The 25,828-nt window shown below is 36.8% G+C and overlaps 1 protein-coding gene across 1 annotated transcript in view; it reads right to left on the bottom strand.

The window, feature by feature from the left end:
• Positions 1–7,891: 7,891 nt before the first annotated feature.
• LOC140161201 (H(+)/Cl(-) exchange transporter 4-like) overlaps positions 7,892–25,828 on the bottom strand; it is a 94,818-nt gene continuing 76,881 nt past the window's right edge. The window contains 7 exon segments of the mRNA XM_072184650.1: positions 7,892–8,373; positions 9,643–9,737; positions 10,677–10,801; positions 13,723–13,830; positions 14,164–14,222; positions 14,808–14,903; positions 15,564–15,678. Coding sequence (XP_072040751.1) covers positions 8,283–8,373; positions 9,643–9,737; positions 10,677–10,801; positions 13,723–13,830; positions 14,164–14,222; positions 14,808–14,903; positions 15,564–15,678 — 689 coding nt within the window. The 3' untranslated portion in view covers positions 7,892–8,282.

Raw genomic sequence — 25,828 nt, 5'->3', positions numbered from 1 at the left:
TAACTAGGCGGTTACCCGTATTTGGCGGTTCTCGGCTGTCGCGATTACCTGGCTGATGGTGACTGTACCCACCAAGTTTTATGCCCATAGGACAGTTTTACTCATTTGACCTCAGATGACCCCTTGTGACCTCAAAATGACCTTCCAAAATTTGGCTTTAAATGTTGACTGTACCCACCACGTTTCATGCCCATACGACAGTTTTTACTAATTTGACCTTGGGATGACCCCAAAATGACCGTAAAAAATTTGACTCTTAAGAGTTGACTGTACCCACCAAGTTTCATGCCCATACGACATTTTTTACTATTTTGACCTCGGATGACCCCTGGATAACCCCAAAATGACCGTCCAAAATTTGACTTTATAAGTTGACTGTACCCACCAAGTTTCATGCCCATACGACAGTTTTTACTAATCGTGCGAACCCCAGTCTCTGCGAAAAACCGTTTTTACTCATTTGACCCCTGGATGACCTCGGGTGACCTTGACCCACTAACCAATACAAACTTGTTCTGTCTGGGGTCAAGCTGCACCCACCCACCAAGTTTGAGGAACGTGCGACCCCTAGTCTCCGAGAAAATAGGCGGACAGACAGACAGACAGAGTCACAGACAGACTACCAGTATTATTATATAGATTATGACGATCAAAATAATGCCCAAAATTATATACCTTTAACATTTATCTACTGATGAAGAGAGCCGAAAGGAAAGTTCTTTTATATTTGGTAATTATAATATAATTGCACCGTAAGGTTTGCATTCCCGAGTTAATACATTCTGAACTAAGTACTTTCACATTAAACCAGGTGCACATACAGTCCTTGGGCTGTATTGCCATCCAATGAAATGTTACAGCTTCCAACTTTTTTATAAAGACTGATTGGGAACATGCTTCAGTTTTCTAATGGATCATTTCTTGACTGAATATACTTAATAAAGACAAAGATATTTGTACTTCTATGTGTCCGCAAGTCTTATTGTGTTTTGCTTGGAGTGTCATCATCAATATTCCAATAGTTAACCAAGAAAATATTTACCTGTTAATATTTTTGATAGCTAACAGTTACAATCCTCAGGCAGTAATGACTGGCTGACTGTCTTCTTCACACATGGATGATTTTGGTGTTTCTAGAAGACAGTCGTAAATCCTTGGAAGATCCCGGCCCCCGTCTCTGTTGAGCTTGACTTGTTACAATAGTTGGTGTGGGCTGAGTAATTCAGTTTCATCACCTCTATGGATGAATATAGTTAGACTAATAGTTTGTTTTTGTTATGGAAGAGGCTAAATGACTACAATATCACAGAACCCTTGAAAAATCTTAAAATATTTCATACAGCCAATAAGTTTTTCATTATGGTGATTGACTTTTTTGGTAAATCCCATAAGCCTTTGCGAATACACCTGAGAATTCTTCACTTGACATAGCACTGATCTGTAATGCACAGTAACGATGTTCGATAAACGATGTGTGCATCAGCGTAGATCGGCGTGACGTCAAATGACGAGTTCTCGGATGTACTCGCAAAGGCTTATGGGATTCACCGCATAAGGTCAATTCAAATAAGCCCATCAAAAAAAAAGCTCCTACTTGATTGGGTGGTCTTATACAGGAACATACTTAAATAAAAGCAACTGATATCAACATTAGAATTTTGTTAGTTTGATATTGTGTGCTAATGAAAAGTTGCAAATTCAAGTATTATGCGATGTGAAATTGCATAGGCTAACATGTTCTCCTTACAGTGGTGGTCAGTGTATGGCATCACTCTGTAACACTCTGTGTATGGCATCACTCTGTCTTTTCAACCCGGAGAGCATTTTGTACGGTCGATACACATTGAAAAGTATCCTTTTACGCAATAAATGATGCTGCAACTTTGAGGTAATTTCACAAAATATGATGGGATTGAGATGAGTTGTATAAATTGCTGGACACAAGATAAAACCACACAAGAAGACAACAGCAGTCATTAAACTTCTTTGTTAACATAATTTATTGTTAAACAACAGAAGCCAAGTGCTAGGATTTTATAACCAGTCCTTATGGCAAAGAAGTGCATCCTATATTGTTATGTATATTCTTCCAAGTAACACAAAACAAAGGCTTAAAAACAGTTTTGGGGATGTTTGTTTGTTTGTTTGTTTGTTATATTTCCTCTTTAACCTGGGTCGACATTCAATCAGTTGAAAACACAATTACCGGTAATCATTTGTTCTTTATTGAAGCCCCAGGACGTTGTAACAAGGAATTTTCCACAAAAATTGACCTTTCAAGGGAAAACAAGAAATATGTGTAGTCTTTGTGGAAAAAAGTAGGTCTTTGGGGAAAAAAAGTAGGTGTTTGAAAGGAAAACACAAAATATATGGGACCGGTATATGGGGTTGGGCAAACAAGCAAAAAACAGGGTGTCTTTGGAACTGAATATAATGATAGTGATAATGACTTGCAAAAGAATGGAATAGGTCACATCAGTACTAGGGAAACTAACTTTTATAGGGGATAGTTATCCCCATGGTTACAAAGACATTTGTAAACATGGTACAAAGATAAACCTGAGAAGGGTAAAACTTTTGATGGGATTGTTTTGGTGTGTGTTCCCCTATTTTATCAGTCAATCACAGTGGTTGAAGAAAACTCAGAATAGGTTCAGTAACAGCTATACAGGTAATATAGGATGCACAATTTGACCACTATGGCTGCATTACATATTCAACATAATCTCTTGTGTTATATTAAGAAGGGAGAGGTTCATGGTTAAAATTACACAATATAATAATATAATTTTCTCTTATAATTTAGGTCATTTAATTACACACAAATGTTGTATAAAAACACACATATAACTATGGTTTAAGGAATTCAGGGTAGTTGTATATAGGCAGGAATATATTTCAAGCAAAATCATGTGAATTTCAATGTTAACACACTTTCTGTAAAATACATTTAGAAATCTGCTGGGTCCCTAAGCAATAAACTGGAACTATACCATTATTTACCTTGGCGCTGCAGTGATGGACGTCAGTGCGCATATCATTGGGCACTGCTTAAAATCGCAGTTGCACACACACACACATTTAAAGATGCTACATGCGAAACAGCTGCCTCAACACGTTGACGTCACTGCCTCACCAAGACTAACAAAATAGTATAAGGAACGCCCAGTTTCAAGACGTAGTCAAATATGTTATTTCTATGGATATTTTATTTTGCTAATATAAAGTGCTTATTATAGAGCTGTATTTCTTCACCATCAATGATGAGCAACTGGTTTATAACTAATGAATTGGATTGTTCTTTGCAAAGCAACGACTAAGTGATCGCTCAGCAGCACATGGACATATCATGTCAAAAACAGACGCTTTTGGGCAGGTTATCAATTTTGAGGTTTTTACATATCTTAAACATAGAGATATTTTGCTCCAAAACACCCTTTTCCCCAATGAAATTGGACATTCCTAAGCGAAGATATTGAGTTATGGTATTATAAAATTGGAAATTGAGATTTTGGCCTTTAAAATATTATTGACTATGTTGCGAGTAGGAATTACCTTGACAAATGTCTCAAAGTCTCCGGTCTGAAACTATCAGACAATATTTTAAACATTAGTAACATCACAAATTCGCAAATTGTGAAAAAATCACACCCGGGCAGATTTTTTGCTATTCTTCATTTACGATCCTGCCCAAAAGGGTCTGCTTTCGATATACCACGTCACATGTCCATTAGCTGCTGTATGTATGATTGCCCTGTGATATCTACATGTATGCATGTACAAAAAAGCATATTACATGCACTCATACACTAATGGACATACGTCTTTGTGCCGCTGAGCCATCACAAGAATCCTTAATTGCAATGATCAGTCAGATCTGAATAGAGAAAACCCCAAGTCCACAAAATAGAGCTGTCAGTCAAATTTGGACTTCAACAAAAGAATTGACAATAAAGCCTAGGCATAATATACACCATTTAATAATCTAACGATAGGAGTTACAACATCTGTTATGAAGACTTGAACCAAGTCAACACTAGCCTGATAGATTTATCTTCAACTCGATTTATGGAATGTTTCAGGGGTGCAATTTCGGCAACAATCGGAGAATCATTCTCACAATGATTCCCCTGAAATTTGTTTGCGAGAATCAAAATTGAGTGTAAAATTTAAGGGTAATTAGATGAGAATCAATTACTTCTTACAAAATTATGTCATGAAAATCAAAATTGATTCCAAGTTGTAACAAAATTGCACCCCTGTACTTTGATGGTAGAGAAGCCAGTTGCAAAATAAAACATTTACTGTTATACATCAAATAATGTGGTCGTTGTCAATAACATTAACACTCTATATACTCGAATAAGGAAGAACAATGGATGCATTTGTATCGTTGTAGCTTCTAATATCCAAAATTACAAATCCAAATCCCAAAATTCAAAACTCCAAATTCTTTCAAGTCTGTGGCATCATGAGTATTCATAATTCCCTGCTGGAAAAGTATTAGGCAACCTGGAAATGAGAACAATAAATTTGTCATCTACAATTTTGGATATTAGTACCGGATTATTTGACACAGCAAGCTTTAGTTCAGGTGCTGATTGGGTGCACTATGTATTTGTCAGTTGTCATGTGCAGAGTGCAGTGGCTACAACCCTGTGCATACACTCTGCAACTTAACTAAAGCTTGTAAATATTTCTGCTAAAGTATACAATGAATTCTAAACATATCTTTAACAAGAGTGAGGTGGACAATATTTTTTTTCAAATATACATAAGAATTATCAAACAAGATAAGTGACTGTTGGGTATTGCACAAAATAATTCAATTAATACACATAATGAGCTGCTACATTTAAAATACACACTTTCCCTGTGGAAGATATTAGAAATGTCTTCAACAGGGGAGTATGAATTTCAAATGGAATGAACTCATTAGGCAGCTCCATTTGAATTTCATACACCCTCTGGGAAAGATTCAACCTTAATCTTCCATGAGGGAGGATGAGTTTCAAATAAAGTTGGTTAATGTGCTAATTCCATTTGAAATTCATACTCCCTGTGCAAGATATTTACAAAAGAATTTCCACAGGGGGAGTGTGGACTGTAAATGGATTAGCCTAATTTACAATCAATTTGTATCAATAATTATCAGCAAATATTATACATTATCAAATAATTTATGTACAAGTGGGAATATATAAATCTCTATACTGTTCACATATACACCTGTAGCTATGTTATAAAGTCTTAATACAAACTACCTGATCTTGTTTAAATGAATAAATCAACAAATATTTGACAACTGTTCATATTCACTGTAGAAGTAGTGATGTAATAAGATCAATTACCAGAGCAATGGGTTTACACTATTTTTGAATGCAGGGCAATACATTAAAAAAAAAAAATTGTAAACCCATTGCTAAGGTAATTAATCCTGTTACATCACTATTTCTACGGCAAATAGTAAATTAATAAAGAATATAATTAACTTAACAACAAGCCATTTTGTGGGTTACAAAGAGGAATACCATATAAACCAATATGATAACATGTGTGTATAAGCAAATACCTGCCTACCCATGGGAGGGTTTCAGTAATATTATGCTTGATTACACAGTGCATAAATAATTGCCCAAGTAATATTTACTAGTTTTAAGAAAAATTTAAAACTTGCTTGCTTGACTGGTAATTATTGTGTTGATTTGGTGCACACCACTTTATAGCTTGTGTCTCTCATGATGCCGATTTAGGTAACAATCTCAAATTGGTAATTACTTCTTTTGATTAAAAAAACCCTAAGTTACTTGCTCAATTTATCACTTACATATCAATTATTCTGTTTATTTGGCTACATCAGTTAGAATGAGTGTGTGAATTAGGCTAATTTACACCCAACAGGTGTCCATTTTGTACACACCAAAAGCAAATCTCAAAAAGGAGATAGGAAAAGACTAACTAGCAAAATGTATCTAACCTTGCTCTCTGCTACCATACTACAGCTGTATGGAAGTATTAATAAAGTGTGGAAAACTATGTGAGATTGTGTCTCTACAGATGAAATTTTGCATAAAATTCAATTTTGGTCAAAGAAATCATTATTTTAAAATGGCATGACATAAAAAAAGAAAGCCCATAATATTGGTATTGGAATAGCACAAATAAACTATAATGTTATAAAAAACATGTATGTGATGCGATCAAGCAAAATCAGTCGGAACTCAGAAATATTAAATTTTCAGTTTCTTACAGGATAGTAAAAAGCATATACAAAGGTGCATTTTGCAGAACATCCATTGAAATTGAACAGCCAGTTCCAAAGATAAGAGCAATTAAAGAGTTTCCAAAACAAAAGGAAACAAAAGGAAATATTTCCTGTGTTTGGCTATATCTCGAAATCAATATTCCAGAGTTCCGACTGATTTTGCTTGATTGCATCACATATGTCAAAAATTGAAAGAAATTACTGTTGTTGGGGGGAAAACATGTTCTACCTTCATGTAAGCAGTCATGAAAATAAGGAACATTGACATGAGATGTAATATTAAAAGCTATCTAATAGAGATATTCAAACATTCTATAAATCCATATCCCTGTCTGTCAGCGGTCTCACAGAGCCAAGGATATCTGTATCAAATCTCCTGGACTATTCAAGAAGCATTTCCTAGTATTCTGCCTTCTTCAGGGCTCTGACATTCCAAGTCTCTATGTTGATAGTATGGAGCTCATCACTCTGTGTTCTCTGACATTCCATGTCTCTATGTTGATAGTACTGGAGCTCACTCTGTGTTCTCAATAGAAGGCTCAACAGTAGCTTTGGTTTACTTATTCTTGTCATGGTTGGATTACTGATGGGTTAGGCCTATATGCTTGATGACTTCTACACTCAGTCCGTTCTGTATTATTTTTCATCTTGGCGAGTCAGCGACGTCAGTACACATTTCATTGGGCACTGCTTCAAATCATAAGCATTAGCTTAAAGCGCTGGCATACACAAGCACATGTTTAAGATGACACATAGATGTGCGAAAGAGAGGGACAGCTGCCTCAATGTGTTGATGTCATTGATTCACCAAGACAAACAAAAGTATATCAGGAAAGGGACTAACCATATATCAAGAGATATAGATATATCAATCAGCAGTCACAAAGATACCATCAGCACTATCAGTTGAATTAAGGCAACTCAATCACACATCACTCTGTGACTTTGGCTGAGACTGCACCATCATCTGATCACTCAGTGATTTGTCTTCACAATCACTGTGACTGCTAGTATGATTTATGACCTTCAACCTTGGTACAGCAGGCATAGCACAGTGTCATCGACCCTATATCTTCATGGCAGGAATCGCCATGGTAGGTTAAATCCACAGCCACGATTAGCCATTTGGTTCAAACCTTTAAAGCTCTTTTAAACTAATAATTAGTCGAGGGACATAACTAAAGCTACTCACAATAGCCGGGTAATCGATCTTGGTTGTGCGTGATTAAGCTTGTATACCCCATTGAGGTCAATGGTCATCGACTTTTATACTGCCTACAGTGAGTGCAGCTGTACTACACGCTGCACGCTGTAGTCCATAACAGGACCAACGCAATATAAAATGGTCAAATTTTGAGTTCAAAGCGCACGGCCAATTTTCAAAGCGCATTCTAGCGACTATCATATCTGTTCAACACGTATTTCCAAGTTTATGAGACCAAATCTGGTTTCTTGAGAAAAAAAAATCATGACGGAGATATTCATCATTTTCTAACCCGGTATCAGAAGATTTTCGTCTGATATCAAAATCGTGCATAGCAATTCACGTGTATCGATCCCGTGTATTCATTTTAGTGTCCCTTCTGCACCAAATAATTATTAGCCAGGCGGTGTCGGTGTGCATAGTGCCCACTTAGACAGCATTCACCTGACTGGCTAGCTCCATCTACAGGCAGAAAACAGCTTGCATTGCCCTGTGAATCAATTTTCAAATTTTATAAAAACCTGTATTTTGGGCCAAAATAGTGTAAAACTGAAAATTGACCCTGTAAATAAAATAAAAATTCCACCTTGATTTTGGGCTAAGAAACTCACAATTGTCCCAGTAAAACCAGGCCCAAATGATGCCCACTGGCATCAGTTAAGTCATGCAAACTATGACATCAGTATTGAAGCTGTTCTAGATCTCTTCAGTCTAAGTTGCAGTAAGTTGGATAACCACATCACACATCATATTAGGTGTATCAAACAATAGGTACTATACAATGACGACACTACTACCGGTGATCAGGCGGGGTCAATGAAACATAATTGAGTCGGGATCTTGGTTGTCTAATAAAGCTATATGACGCAGTACATCTTTCTTTGTGATAATGCCTAATAGTCTCCTGAAAACAAGAAAGAAAACAGAACAAATTTGTTACAAATTGAGCTAGAAAAAACATGTTCAATTAATGAGTCAAGCATTTTATAAGCATTCACTACATTTTTACCTTTCCGGGTAAGTTCAGGCATGAGACTGCAATTTTCTGAAAAAACTGAAAATGTGTGTGAAATTGGGCAACCGCAAAAAGTACCAAAACTAGGCTGAAATTAAATAAAGTTGCGGAAACTTCGACTAAAAATACCTGAATTCAGTTTTAAAACTGAAAATTCTCATGCCTGGGTAACAGGAGCGACTATTTTTTCCCCAACTTCAGTCTCAGACAACGCCAAATATCATATGGAAAGTAAGATCTTTGACCTTGGCTGCACAGCAACATGTGATTAAACTGTATACATTAAGGTTATTAATTATTTTAAACTGTTGTGATTTGGTAGTTCACAGTATCATATGAATGGTTGTGAGCTTTGGCAAAAACTGCATTGCTCAATTCATAGCGAGCATGTAGGAGAATTAAAATATCACAGATATACTTTTTTAGGTGCTGCGGTTCTTGAGTTACGTTGTGAAGAGGGCTGAAACAACAACACTTTTGTAAAACGTACATCATCTCATTAACAACAATAAATTAAGCAAGTTTGCAAAGTATACAATTTGTAGACTGAACTTTTGCAAAACATCAAGGTGTGAATTTTCAATAATATATTGATCTATATAATAAAAATCGATTTTTAGATTGCTTCGACCAACAATACCTTGTCAACCCTTTAGAAATCCAATTTCTATCAAAGGGCAAGAGCTAATATTATGATCCACTTAAGGTTAGGTTAACTATTTGCAACTGTTGCGATTTGGTCATTTGCAGCAGCATTCTACGAATGGTAGTGAGCTTTGGCAAAAATTGCTTTGATCATTTCATAGCGAGCATGTAGAAGAATTCAAATATCACAGATAAACTTTTGTAGGTCCTGTAGTTCTTGAGTTATGTTGTAAAGAGGGCTGAAACCATTTCACCCTTGTAAAATGTACATAACTCATTGACAACAATAAATCACACAAATTTTCAAAGTATTTGATTTGTAGACTGTACTTCTGCATAACATCAAGGTGTTATTTTTCAATAATATATTGATTTAGACAATGAAAATCAGTCTTTTTGGCTGCTCACAGTAAAGGATATATCCCACAGTAAAGGATAAGGTGCATGTAATGGATACTTGTTTTATACATAGCAAGATAAATGTAAAAATTGTCCCTGTGTGTTTATACTTACCCATTATGTGTAACAAGACAAGTTCTTAAACCCAACTTTCTAAACATATCAACAACAGTACTCATAGGCGTTTGGTCGGTTATTTGGAATGGACACTGTAGCGAAAATAAATTAAAACATTACATAGTACATATCACAATTGTTTAGTAAAATATCGTTTAAGCTTATGGAGATAAGATTCATCAGTTTAATGTTTTAAGCTGAATCCTGAACCTGACATTTGTAATACTAGTTATGGTGCTCAAATGTTTGCATACAGACAAATTCTTTATTACCGGTAAATAATAAATATATTCTTATATAAACTAAAAGTTTGATAAAATTGCATTTAAACTAAAATTAGTGTTCTGCATTTTATATCAAATTTCTTGTCTGTTTTGTGACACATGATATTTCCATACAAAACAGATTTATCTTTTTTTTTAATCATCTTGGTCATTGTTGAGTAATACTTCTCTAAATTTCATTTGAAAAACAGATATTATGAATTAAGTTAATTTAACCAATCACTATATAAACATTCATACATTTGTAAAGGTTATCATTCATTCAGGTAGAAACAATAAATTAATTGGAAATAAATAAATCTAGATTCAACTGGACTCACTTTTATTGGAGTGGTATACCTGCCAACCCTAAAACCTCACAAATAGGGACAAATGGGAAAAATTCCTGGAGAATAGGGATAATCCTGAATTTCCTATATATTACTATAGTCACATTTGTGCAAAAATAGGGACACATGGCAAATCGCTCTCTTTTATGCTTTTTGTTTCCGTAAAAATAGGGACATTTGGCTATGGTATCGCATCTTATCCTAGGTGCATCTTCAGGTCGATGGATGATCTGGTAGCAATTGAACTGTGACAAGATGGTCTTGTCACCACAGTCAATTTGACCACTTTCTGCCAGAACATCAGTCGGCCTGAAGATACACCTAGGATAAGAAGTGACATCGTAGCCATTCTAATAAAAGTAAGTCCAGTTGAATAGATTTATTATTTCCAATTAATAAAACTTGATACCATACTTACAGGGTCAAGAATATTAACAAGTTTAAGAGGTGTTGGCGTTCCTGGTGTAGTATACCTGGGCACATGGTTGGAAAAGTACACTGTGGATTGACTGACAATATCTTCTTGAGAAAAACGTGCTTGCTCTGTAAAATACAAACAAAAAACTTGGGTTAGTACCACAGAATTAAAACCAGAGAACCAGGACTCAACAGCCATCTTGATACAGGCATGGAGCAAAAATTGGGGGTATTCGTTTTCCCTCGGAATTCGCTCGAGGCATTCGTTGTCATGCAATCACGATATGGAAGATGGGCGCATTTGAGAGACGCACTTGATGCGACCTGCACGCGAGTACCAAGACACTTCAGATGAGACGCATAATTGTTTTCGTTCATCTCCGCGCACCGTCGGGAAGGACCCGATTACCCCCAATTTTCTCCCCATAGTTGATGGCGCGATTGTACGTACGTGGCAGTATAGGGAGTCCCGGTTCTCCTTCTTTAATTCTGTGGTTAGTACATAGCAAACCAGTCAAAAGTGCTACAAATAAAGTAAACATTCCGTAAAAACTTCATAGTTAGCATATGTGCTTACTATCGAGCACTTTTGAAAATATGAAATTTTACCAAAGTCTGACGCTTTACCAACTGAGCTAATGGGGTTGAGACACACATTTGCAGGTTTACTTGTTCATATATAACTATGTGTATCGATGATTTGCTCAAAACCCTTTACACTTTTGTGGATGGGTCTCTTCATGTTTGCATGTTTTAAAAGCGCTCGGTTGTAAGCACATATGCTAACTATCGAGTTTTTACGGTATTAACAAAATCCTGTTTGGCACACAATCAAACTGAACCCCCCTCCCCCCAAAAAACCCACAGGAATTTGCCAGCAAAGGACTCAAACGTGCAACCTTCCATTTACTAGTCAGATGCCCTATCCATTAAGCCATCAGCTCCCACTGATAAACATACACGGCAAGATTCTCATCTGTGTGACGCCGATGTCACCACAATGTCACTCCATCGGAAACTACACCTCGGTTTTCCATATCGCCGGTCCGAAATAGCCGGGTAGCCAGCCTCCTAGGTTTCTACATAGTGACTTCAGGGCGCTGGTGACTCCGCAGGAGAGTCACACCGTGTGACTACGCCGACTGGGCCTGGGTGCTCAGTACCGGCGTTTTGGGTTGCCGGTTTTGCTTTTATTGCCATATTTTTTATATTCTCTTGATTTATTCAAATAATATTCTTTATTTCTTGCTTTTTAGATGAATGAAATAAATTTGTTAGTAAAAGAAATAAACATGATCAGTAAACAAAGTATAATTCAATAAACTAATATGATGAATAAAATACATTTTTGTTAATTGGTGGTTATTTGAATAACTAAATAAATAAAAAAATTAAGAAATAAATAAACAGGAAGAAACCAATAAACGAAGAATGGAAGAAACAAAGGAACACTTCGAAAGAAAACAACTTGAGAAAAATTGCAAATAAAGAAGTAGGAATATTATAAGAAGCATATGTAGGCCTATTGATGAATTAAAATATTAAATGTGTAAAATAAATAAATAATTATAACAATAATAATTCATAACAAGCATTAATATTTGCGTGATAAAAATAAGACACAATTTCAAACAAACACTGCAATAGGCCTATATTGATGTGACACCGATTTATAGGCATAATTTGATAACGTAAAAAAATCAACATGAAAAACAAATCAAATTAATAGCCTATAAAAACACCAATTTGAAAAACGGAAAAAGAAAATAGCACAAGCCAAAGTTTTGCATAAACTTACGGCAGTAAAAGTATAAATTTGCATTAGAACTTTCAGGAAAGTGACAAGAAGTAAAACAAAATGCATGCTAGGCCTATAAATCAATTTTAAATATGACAGAAAAATTCTTACTTCAAAATAAGTATAAATTGAAAATGCTAGGCCTATAATAGGCATACTTTGCGAACTTCGGCTGAAAATTAATATCTCTTTTAAAACATTTAAAAACACAATGCGTTTTAAATAAAAAAAGTTTCAATAGGCCTATATAACGTTATCATGCAAAATATGAAAAAATAGGCCTAATTTGATAGCAAAACATGTCATCTAACCACTGAAGTAAACAATAACTATAAGTTTTGTGGGAAAACAAGCAAACAAATAAACAAAATAAAAACGTTTGAAATGAAACAAACAAATAAACCAAGAACAAGAACTGCAAATAAAACACACACAGTTGATGAGTTAATTAAACAGGCAGCACGAAAAGAATTAAAATATATAAAAGAGAACAATAAATAAATGAAACAAAATGAATCGAAAGTCTCACAGTTGAAATATAAATGATAAAGAATGCAAAAGCACGATAAAAAACAAAAAACAAAGCCGGCAGTAGGGCCTACAGCCACAGATCCCCATTGTACAGCATGCATCAATCAATTAATTATAAAACCAACTCATTCCATTCATGAGCGTATACAAGCAGTAAACAAGCATGATACGCGTATTTGTCATCATCAGCGCGATTTGGTAGATATACGCGCGAGTCCCCAGAGTGTTCGAACTCATAACAAGGTTCGGTCAACGACCTTTTGGCAACGTAGTCACCTTGAAGTTCGCCGACTGGGCACCGAGCAGGCGACGCATGGGGGCACTGGCTACGGAAGTCACTATGATGTGACTACAAGATGTGGATCACTGTCGGAATCTAGTCAGTGGTGTACATCATGAGTCGCCGAAGCGGCATCGAACAGGTAACACATCGAAGGCCAGCAGTTGTAGTCACTGCGTGATGACACTGCTGCACAGTACGCTACTGCCTTGTTTCCGATGTAGTCACTCTCCTGTAGTGACTCCGTCGGCCACCATACCGTAAGTTATTATGGCGTGACGGCAGTGGTGACTGCAGAGATCCAGTGCGATGTAGTCACTCTGCCGCCAGGAATTTTGCAGTGTAGGTGAAACTAGGTACTAATATAGGCAAGTAGGTTTATAATACACACAACTGATATTACACAAGTACATGAGATCAATAACTATAGATACTTACTAACAGCTCTGACTAGTTCTCTTCTATACACCAAGCCAACTAGTCTCTGTGATTCTTTAGACACTATGACTGGGTATGCATTATAAGCTGTCTCAGCTGTTAATGTTTCTGAAAGAGATATGCACAGATTAACAAAATGTTAATGACAAAATGTACATGCAAAGTTTATCAATGTACTACTAAACCATAGGCATTAAAAGACCATTCACCAACAGGCAAAATCCCTGTGCTTTGTATGCTGAGAATTCTTGCATATTCATGAGGGCCAATGGTTTGAGCACCCATGTCTGAATAAATCATACACACGCTGTTTGTGGGTGAACCTGTATCCACGGAATCTTCTTACCATACTCCTCTTTTAAAGTAGCCCTAGGTTGTAAACAGGAAAGGGGACATTTTGCACAGTGGCTGTTGAATATTTGAAGTACCATTTAAGCTTACCTAAATCTTCTACTGTCATGGCATCTTGTGTTATCACAGACAAAGGTGGGTCTGTTCTCCTGTGTAGATAATGACAAGTAAATGTAAAATGATCAGTTGGTCACTTAAAAGGGCATTTCGTGATCCACAGCCTCATCCCCCACTTTTCTCAAAAAAGTTGAGATTTTTATATCACTGGAAACCTCTGGCTACATAATGTTTATGTACAAAATATTTCTTGCCGATTAATTTGTTTAGCAAAGATATCGTGAAATTTGAATTTCGTTCTGGTGCTAGGATCACGAAATACTCCTTTAAGTCGTAACATACAATTTTGGTCAAATTTTAATTTTGTTCTTCTTTATAAGAAAACTTTACATCTACTGCTAATAATGTACCCAACAAGCTCTTACACTACATGGGTATGGGTAACCACCTGTCGCTAATAAGTGCATAAAATCTATTCTACTGACTAGGAATAGGTAACCATTAAAATCCACATCCACATGACAGACCCACCCCTTCAAGAGAATATCTTACCTTGGTCTCATACCATTTGCTACTAATAAAGTGTACAAAAAAATTTCTGTCTAGGAAACTATTATAATCCCCACACCCATGACAGACCCAGGGGAACCCCCTCCCGGTAGAGGAAAATAGCTTACCTTGGTCTCATGACATCTGCTGCTAATGATGTGTGCCCAAAATCTCTTTTACTGTCTAGGAATGGGTAACCATTTAGACGTATGTGCCCATCATAACTGTTAACTTATACATCAAGGAAAACATACTGTTTCAAACATGCTTTGTAACAACAGGAATATAAACGAATAACAAAAATGTTGGGGGGTTATACTTAGTGATTGACCAATGCACTACCTGTAATGCTATATCATTTATCACCCTGATAAAGCAGTGACATCAGTGCACATTTCATTGGGCGCAGATTCAATTCGCAGGCCTTTGCTCAGAGGGCTGGCGTACACATGTGCTTAAAGATGTCGGATAGATGTGCACACAAAACAGCTGCCTCAACGTACTGACTTCAATGCCGCATGAGGGTGAAGAATGATAACGATATGATTGTTCTCCAGCTCCAGCTGAGCATACTTACTTCTTTTGTTCTAAACAAAATCATATTCCATGTTTCATTTCTTTGTCCTGGTTTTGTTTTGTGATTATTATGTCTTAAATTTTGGTTAACTGTGAGAAGACTATAACCATTGCACAGTCTGGTCATACTAAGAGGGCAAAGCGCAGTCATTGCAAACTTGCCCCAGTCTGAGGACAAATTTAACAGGATCCAAAAAGGGTTCCACTAACATTAACTTTCATTGTTTACTACCATACCCAAAATACTTTTCCAAGGGGGCAGTCTGCCACCCATTGGTCATGACTCTAATTGCATTACAAAAGGATACATTCCTTCCTTGCCAAAGGCATCACCAACCCACTTGCTAATGAGGATAGCAACCATGAGTGGTACAATGTACATCAGTCCTCCAGTCAACTCAAACATTATCACAACCAATGACACTGTAAAAAGAAAAAGGAATACAAAACACATGGCATAAGTCTAATTTTATTTCCATAATATATATGAAAGATAACATCAAATAACATTGAAATCATTAATAGACAATCAACACAAGAATAATATGACGGAAAAGAACAGATGGTCAGTAAGGCCCGAAGATACAGTACTGCTCTAAAGTCTAAGAAAATTTCCACGCAAGACACGATCGTGGTTCAGACCACGATTGCCACGAACACAAAAACTGCGTGCCCGAGACTCGCGCCCGTACTTTGTAGTTGAAAAAACGATCGTGGCTTAGCCACGCTGCCTGAGCCACGCAGCGTGTCCCGAGACACGATAATATACCGCTGTCGTTGAGCTGAGAAATGAACTCCGAACGCCCGAAAACAGCCGCGAAAAACGGCATCTTAAACTAACATGGTATTCGCTATAACGGCACGGTGCTGAATGCCTGATTAATCTTTCACCAAACTCAAAGAACTGCGAGTCGGCCTACCGCATAAAAGGCTTTGCATCATGTCAAAAATAATAATAATCGTTGCAAAGTTATGATGAACGAATCGTGGAGCCCATTGAAGAACAAGTCTCGTCATATCATGGACCTTTACGCATTTTATATAGCAAACATTAAAACCGCGGCCGATGAATATTTTTTGTCCTTTTAACCCTTATCATGCGTACGTACAAGACACGGGGTGTGAGCCCGGGGTATGAGGTACACATGCACTGTTTTAGGCCTAGATGTTATTCATGAACTTGTACCGGTGCATGTTTTATCACTGTTTATGAACGCAAAGATCAAAGTCGGAAGGCCATTTGTTCATACAAACATTACCGTACTGCACGAATGTCTATCAAAAAGGATACAGTAGTTAGATTGAATTCTCTTCCTTGTTATTTAGGATTAATATTGTTATAATAACAATATTAATAAATTTGCAAGGAAGAGAACTGAATGTTTGAGTTGAACTAAAAATTGCTGAAAATGTCCGAACCGCTGCGGCGACGGCTCCCCATGCATGCATCGGTCATTTTCCATCATCACGTTAAAAAAAGCCATCCCGTTTTATAGGAATCATATAAAAGATGTCGGTTTTTTCCACCGTGAATCCTGAATCATAAACACTGCAGGAGATTGTTTGTTTCATCGTCGTCATGCACTTACCTTTTCATCGAGCCATCATTTTTTGGATGATAGATAAATTCCCTGAAATCAATTTTCGAAAAAAGTATAGGCCTACACTGGTAGCTTAATAATAGGCCTATTTGTTGGTTTTCCGTTCCATGTCCATAATGATCTATCGCTGTATTGTTGCCGATTTTAATTCCTTTTTCTAATCTATTCCAGGTATATCTTCCAAGTTCGAAAGACCAAGCGGGGACCCAAGCTTGTTTCCCATCATGTTCAAGATTTAACATGTATGCATGCATGGATCAAGACAAGATTATTATTAAGACCAGTTTGTAGCGAGTTTCAAACACATTTAGTTTTGGCGATCATAGCAATGCAGTGCTTCTTTTAATAATATTGGTGAGAAATGAAAACTCGCTTGCTGTCTCCCTCCTCCAAGTCTGAGCCAATAATAATCCACCATGAACAAAATCATATTGTCATTATTAAAAAAACAACAGAAAAAACCCAATATGATAATTAGGTGAACGTCTATCCTTATTGTTGTGCCAGACATCAGCCACGTGGTTAAAACTGGATGCATACTGTATGTTATGTTGACAACATTCCTGAGATAACATCAACCGTTGCCATGGTATTGGATGTGAGACAGCTGGTTTTGGGGATGCACCATTAAACTATGGGGGGGGGGGGCACTTCGTGTCTTTCTCATTAAAATGTTGTTCATGTTTTAGATGTACATATATGTCGTGTTTATCTGATAGCAACGATCAAATCATTCTAAATTAGCCTATGAACAAATTGATTATTATAAATAATATGCCTGCAGAACTTTAAAGTTGAGCGCAAAATTTTTAACTTTAGCGCTCATGCACGTGAAACTGAGTTGATGTACAAGATGTTATGGTATATGGGTTACTGTGGGCATGAGTCGGTGCAGGGATGGCCAGAGGCGGCAACAATTTACCATGATTTATCGTTCTAATTATGAACAAATTGATTATTATAAATAATATGCCTGCAGAAGTAAAGTTGAGCGCAAAATCTAAATTTCTAACTTTAGCGCTCATGCACGTGAAACTGAGTCGATGTACAAGATGTTTAGGTATATGGGTTACTGTGGGCATGAGTCGGGTGTAGGGATGGTCATAGGCGCTAGGCGGCACCAATTTACCATGATTATCGTTCTAATTATGAACAAATTAATAATATCAATATATGCCTCCAGAAGTTAAGTTGAGCGCAAAATCTAAATTTTAACTTTAGCGCCATGCACGTGAAACCGAGTCGATATACAAGATGTCTAGGTATATGCGTTACCATGGTTACTGTGGGCATGAGCCGGGTGTAGGGATGGTCATAGGCGGACCCCAATTTACCATGATTATCGTTCTAATTATGAACTAATTGATTATTATAAATAATATTCCTGCAGAAGTAAAGTTGAGCGCAAAATCTAAATTTCTAACTTTAGCGCTCATGCACGTGAAACTGAGTCGATGTAGGCCTACAAGATGTTATGGCATATGCGTTTACTGTGGGCACAAGTCGGGTGTAGGGATGGTCAGATGCGGCCCAATTTACCATGATTCTTTTTTATGTAAATGTTTCATTTGTTTATTATTTATAATTATGTATTTGCAACATCGGCGCGAGAGAATTGAGATTTTTTTTCTACAATGCGGCCGTGAGGGTATCCCTATTTCGACCGCATGCATTAATTAATATTGCATATAGAGTCCAGCTCCGACATAGCCTATATTTTTCAGTTATTTTGGGCAAACCCTACACCCAATGACCCCGTTTTTTTAAGTAGCCTACACTGAATGACCCCCTTTTTTAAACACTTAGTCCTCAAAATCGCTTTTCACATTCTCGAGCGCCGTGGCTCAAATAATCATGGTACAAAATGAACATTGAGTCGGCAAATCCCGCACGCTCTGTCTCACGCCAAGCATTTCCAAAAAGTTGACAGCCCTGTTATTATGCGCTTGTAATTTTACAACTTGTTAAAACTTGATTGTAGCAACATTTTCAAGAAATAAAATCAAACCATTACTTTCACGACAGGAAACCTATTTGTGATTTTAAATCAATTAATTATGATGTAGAGGTATCACCATGAGAAGAAAACATCAAATAAAATACCTTACGACGACAGGCGGTTGCGACAACACAGGAAAATCCCCATCTAGTGCATAAATGTACATACTTGACCCGTTGATGACCTATAATAGTGGTAGGAGCGGGCGTGGAACCATGTACCATGTTTACCAGACAATTGGCGCCTACACAGGTGTGCATGTGGTCACAATTAAAAGTCAACATCCAAAGTGTTGTGCGGTGGGGTGGGGAGGAGCTTTGATAATCTACATGTTAAATGATTGATGACATATGTTTTGAGCATCAATTAGGGAACAAACCAAAAGATCGATGACGTCCTATAAACATAACTAGTTTCGTTACTCAGCCGACCCCCTCCCTCCCTGCCAGAAACGTAATAATGAAATGTTGAAAATTTAATAATAATAATAATAATAATAATGACACATTCTTCAGACCGATGTTTTTGTACAAACGTAATCGAGTATTTTTTCCCCTCCCCTTATAGGACGTCATCAATCTTTTGGTTTGTTCCCTTAAAAAATATAAATCTGTCATCTGTGCGTCTGAACTTTAAAAAATTAATTTGAAAAAAATAAATCAATCAATTTCCTGCCAATTTCAGTTAAACTGTTCAAGCAAATAAGCCAAATTAGTTTTGTTTGTAAGTTCTGATTTGAAGTAAATATTGATAAAAGTTGATCAACCCAACCCGAAATTTATTAAAGTGATAATAGGGCTGCCATCCCTTGCATAATTACGCAATCACCCATCATAAAAATTGGGAATTTACTAGGAAATTCCGTTCTTTTAATGGGAGCACCAGTATGATACATTTTGTATGTGTGCAGTTGGCTTCACAATACACCAAATGACCATATAAAGCAGAAAATTGTATGAGAAAAAATATTGAAATATATGAGACATTTTGCAATATTATGATTGAAACAGTATCCAAGTGAGATTATTTCCAACACAAGCTCCTGTATTATTTAATATTCTTGAATAATATACTAATCAACGTTGGCATGGGGAATATATTCATATAAAATGTATTTATTCATCAATCAACATCTCCATACACATCAAGTTAATAAGCAGAAAGTTATAAGAATATTGACAAAGTATAATGGTAACAATATATAAATTATAGCAGTTGTAAGCTGTATAATCACTTCAAGTTTTGGCAACCTTTTTTTCTTTTTTTTGTTGTTGCTACTTTCAGCCACTTCTTGACAATTCGGGTCAATTGTAGCCCCCCCATTCCAAAACATGCCAACAAAAAATGCCCGACTCATATTTTGAGCCCCCTCCCCATCCCCACCCCCAAAGTCAAATGATGCGTCCCTAACATAATTCTACCACCCACACGTTTCTTTGCAATTGCTTACGCTCGAAAAATCCCCAGGGTCAAACGTGTAAACAAGTGGGAATTTCCGATCGTATTGCGCATGGGAAATATTAAGCCCCATCAGTTTATACAATGTGAATGTCATGCGAATCATATAATTTGTTTTTACTTAAAAAAAAACCGGATGTTTTCCTAATAATGTTACTACTACTAGGCCCGTTTTCTAAAGAAACATAATTATTGGCGACATATCAGATTTACTAAAGAAAGCAGCAAGAAGAAAGAAAATGATAATTAGGTAAAATACGCATGAAAATATTAAACTTCAATATTACAATCCCGGACTTGAGTTTTAAAAAAACATACGCAAATTTAGGGGGCTGGCATTTTCTTCGGAGGGAGAGGGTCACAAATTTACAAAAAGTCGGCGTCAATAAAATTGCGACCCCCCGTTTCGGTAACAACAAAATTTATGACCCCCCCCCCCCACACACACACACCACCGATACACCTTACCCCCTAAACAAGCTAAAATTGTATTGAAATCAGTCTTTTTGAATAAAATACACACACTGTGTTTGGTCAACTTATAACTCCCTATTTTAGGTCATCAAAAAATTTATCCCTATTTTAGGTCATCAAAAAATTTATCCCCCCCCCCCTATTTTTTACAACAAATTATGACCCCCCTCCAGTATATTTGGAACCCACCATCCCAGACCCCCACCACCACAATCACACGTACATACCCAACCAGTCAGTATAGCAATTGGTATAGCCACGCCCCGCTCACAGGAACATTAATTAAACCAAGGGTTCACCCAGCGGTCAAATTATGTTATCATTTACTTTCTCACGGCCCTAACTTAGCATGCATGCAGCATTGACCTAGTTTACGACAGTCATGCGTGCAAGAGCTGGGGATTTCCCGGCGTTGTCATGGTTGTCGCAAACATTATCGCAAACAATATTTAATCTCGATGGAATTCTGGTTGTGCTTGGTATTGATGTGGTGACTTGGTACCATATACCATTCTCTCTTTCTGTCTCTCCCACCCTTCCCTCACTCAAATCTTAGTATAAATAAACAAAAAGTCAAATCACTCGGAGATTGCGATGTAGAAATAAACAGGGATTATTTTTTTTAATTGAAAATATTATTCTTTTGAAAATTAAAGTGTTTAAAACATGTACATTTTTTTACAATTTGTACGGTATGCTACAGCAGCATTGATTTACAGCTGAAGGTACGCACCACTAGATATTGTAGGAGGGGCTTATGGGAGTTATCTCTGGAGAGTTATAATCAGGCAGAATTTGGGGGGGGGGTTGCATCCGAATGTGGCGGATTTTTTTTTCACAGAGGCGAAGTTGTATTTTTTCTAATGTATACCTTTTACAGAATTGGGTAGGGAAATTTTTATTTATTTTTTACTCATCAGTGAGGCATTTTTTTTTTCATCTCACTAGTGTTTTTTTACCCCCCCCCCCATATCTAATGAGGCGTTCCTAAGTGGTAAATAGGTTAATGTCATGACATAAAAAATGCTGGGAGTGGACAGTGAGCGCACCATTTGATTCTCAGGGGGGGCATGGGAGTTTTTGGAAAAAAAAAACTTAGCCCACTAGAAAGACAAAGACGAAAAAAAAAATTTTGCCTCACTGATGAGTAAAAAAAAATTCCCCCACCCAACTTTGTATAAATTATACATTAAAATTGAAAAATAAATACTTACGCTGCGGGCGGCGAAAAAAAATTCAGCCTTGGAGGCGAAGAAAAAAAAAATTTCGCCTGACCTAAAATCCCATGCCCCGAGAATCTAATGGTGCGCCCTTAATACATCATGCATGTCCCAGATGTCCATGTGTAATACGATGTGCATGATATTTTTTACCGCATTTACCACATTCCAGAGATATTTTTATACGCGGTACGACTGTTGTATTTGGCTATTATTTAAATAAATATAATTGGTCTTTCGGCAGAAATTATGACAATGACAACAACATAACATTCAATAAATCAATACAGTCTGCAGGATGATCTTTCCGGGTGCGGTCTTGCAAGTCCTCGGAATCATATCTTTGCATGGTGCACTGGGTTGTTTGGACCGGGAGCTGCCGGCCGCTTGCGCATCATGGGCTGGGGTTAGTCACTGAAGACCGGGCTGAAGACCAAGGGTACTCATCCAGCTTCGGTGCACTTGGCAATAGATCATTTGGATGTACAAATCTTCGTGCACTTTGCGTTCAACACTTAACAGGTGTTTTAACTTCTATTTGAGTTGAAACACACAATCGGCATGCATAATCTTGAACATTGCACGGGAAATCTAGAGCCGGAGTCCGGGACCTAGAGATTGGGTCTCTGGATTTCAAACTTGAATTGGAATGAACTTGGAGTGATATGCTTACTACTAGGCCCTATACTGGAATCATGCTGGAATAAATCAAAAGAGGAATTTAAAACGCAGCGAAAACAATATGAATGGAAACATCACGGACGTTTACAAAATGGATAATTTTGAATCTTGTTGGGAAAAAGCGGACGACAAATAATTGAAGGAAATATTACACATTGTAGCAAATGATTTCAGGAATATAATTTATTGAAGCCGGGGCAGATATGTTAAATTAATGGACTTGATAATAAGGTAAGATGCTGTCATTCAAGCGGTCTCAAGAGCCCGAAGTCGCAGATCGGCGCGGCCAAATGAAAGAAGATTTGCACGCATTTTTATTATACAATTTATACAGTATATCGATCGCATCATAATAATATTAGCAGTAAACTGATAGACCCTACTTGAACTTGACCCAATTAAATTAAACAGGGATTTTATTTGCAGATAGCTAAAATTAAGCACTTGACTATATGGATTTTCCGAGTGACGAGTTTTGGGGGACCAGGGTTCATGATGAGTGAAATTGACGGCCGTTTTTTTTAAATTCCAATAGGTCTACACCGGCAAGAACAAATCCCGCAGAAAAAAAAGAAAAGAATATCCAACAATAATACAATGTGAACAATTCTACAAATAATTGTTAGCGCTTTTAAATACTAAAAAGTATTATCATTTAGTATAACGAAGCCATGTCATTCAACTTGCGAAATTCCGTCCGTGGATGAGTTGAGACATTTTCTCCCGGGGACATTCTCAACGTGCGGAATCTACGGAGTTCCCGAATCGAAACACGGACTTCATATAAATATTGTCGATCCAAATATTGGTCGATCAACGTACACGATGTGTATTTTCTCATACCCTTTTGATACCAAAATTCATGTTAAATTTGCGCGTGGCGTAACTTGGACCAATGAAAAGCGCCCCGTGGCTGAGCCACGATCATTGTACCACGAAAACGTGCTTATCGTGGCCGGGCACGATCGTGGCTGGGGCAGCCGGCAACATCGTACCTAAGCCACATGCGGCACGCTCAGACACGCTGCCAATTTTCTTAGACTTTAGAGCAGTACTGTAGCTGTACAGTAAAACATTAAGGGATGGGGTATGAACGTTTGGACAGTATTTATTGTGGGACATTAAAACACATCAGACATATCGAATTGCATTCTGAATACGAAGAATGTCCTTCTGATATCAAATAATTTTTTGAAATTCGCAATGTATGGCAAATGATTAAAAATTGATATTTTTTATATTTAACAGTACTCGAAGTAAACTTTATAAATCTGATGATTTATACTTAAAGTGTATGTAGGTGAGATGAAAAGCTGACGATCAATTGAAAATTTTGACCTTTCGTATTGAAGATATGGATTTTTTTCCCAAAACACCAAAAAAAAAATTAGGTCTTTTTAGGACAAAAATCCATATCTTCAATATGAAAGGTCAAAATTTTCAATTGATCATCTGCTTTTCCTCCCAGCTACATACACTTTAAGAATATATCATTAGATTTATAAAATTTACTTCGAGGACTGTTATATATCAAAAATGTGAAAAATATCACATTTTATAATTTGTCATAAAATTTGTATTATATCGTGAATTTCAAATAATGAAAATTATTTGATATCAGAAAGATATTCTTCATATTCAGAATGCAATTCGATATGTCTGACGCGCTCTCATGTCCCACAAAAAATACTGTCGAAACGCTCAAAACGCTCATTCCAGATCCCTTAAAGTAAGGTCAAAATATGGGATAAGGTCAAGGATTTGTGTGTCTGTTTATTTAGAGAATAAGCGATAGGAATTTTTATTTTGCCTATCCTCTACCGTGTGATGAGCGACAGGCAGGTCCAATATTTTGAGTAGTGGATGCCGGCGCAGCGGTATCCACTACGATAAAAATATTGGACCTGCCTGTCGCCTATCATAGGTAGAGGATAGGCAAAATAAAAATTCCTATATCATTTATTCTCATTCTTAGTCAGTTAAATATTATTTTAATAACTGTCAACAAAAGCAAAAACTAAGTTACCGTCATAAAAACTCCCCTCATTATAAAATGAACGAAACTTGTTTACAACTTCACGTATTCTGTTGCGTGTATTGCTAGCGCGTTCGCGTATTACGCACGGTCTACGCATCCAGCGCGATACATACGCGAACCTCTACACGCGTGTTACGCATTATCAAGACGCATGATGACGTGGGGTCGTCTACGGCCTGATAGACGGCACCGAAATCATGCGATTGTCCAATCAGAAATGTGTCTAATGGTTTAAGAGACATTAACCCTAACCATGCCAAATCTAACTAAACCACTGCAAATGCATTCATCCCACATGATGCCATGACACCCCAAGTCATATATACACATGGTTATGTTGGCCTGGCCAGCAAAACACCTGTGGCTACCAGTCGGCGATGCACTGCTTGACACGCAGGAGTTCTTGAGGTCGAAATCTGGGGGTAACAAGCAACTTCTTTGTTTATCTTCTCTCATTCTTTATTCCTTCTGTCCTTTCAGGTTTTTCAAAAACCACTTGGAGTGTTAGGGTTAGTCTATTAGCAGGCCTACAAATCTTGTTGCTTAATATAATATAATGTTAAAACATGTAGCCTACTTCATGTTATTTGTGTGCATAAACTGTTGTTTTTAAAGGGTATTTTTGTTCAAATAATTTTAGCCATAACATGTCGTGTGTGTGAAATATTATTTTTTATGTAAGGTTACATTACCAATGATCACTTGTACATAGCCGCTTTCACCAAACGTTTGACAAACATTTAGCGATCAAAAGGTTTGCCAAACGTTTACGGGCGTTTACGAAAATGTTTGACAAACGTTTGTGCTCGGCAATTGTTTGACAAACATTTGGCGAAAACGGCTGTGTAGTATATTTGTGTGCATAAATTGCTGTTTTTAAAGGGTATTTTTAAATAAGTTTTCTGTGCTGGTTCTTTTAATATTTACAGTGGTATACTTTTTAAGTTGTCAGGCTATGTATTTTGATCTTTGTAAAACTTATTTTGTTATTTTATTTGTACAGCACTTTGAAACTGTGTTTATAGCGCTCTATAAACATATTTTATTATTATTATTATTATTGTAGCATTTTGGTTAAAATATGATACTAATTATTGTTGTT

Source organism: Amphiura filiformis, chromosome 9 (genome assembly GCF_039555335.1).
Source record: "Amphiura filiformis chromosome 9, Afil_fr2py, whole genome shotgun sequence".
Lineage (NCBI taxonomy): Eukaryota > Metazoa > Echinodermata > Ophiuroidea > Amphilepidida > Amphiuridae > Amphiura > Amphiura filiformis.
The sequence above is the reverse complement of the archived record's forward strand: the minus strand, read 5'-3'. Positions and strand labels throughout refer to the sequence as shown.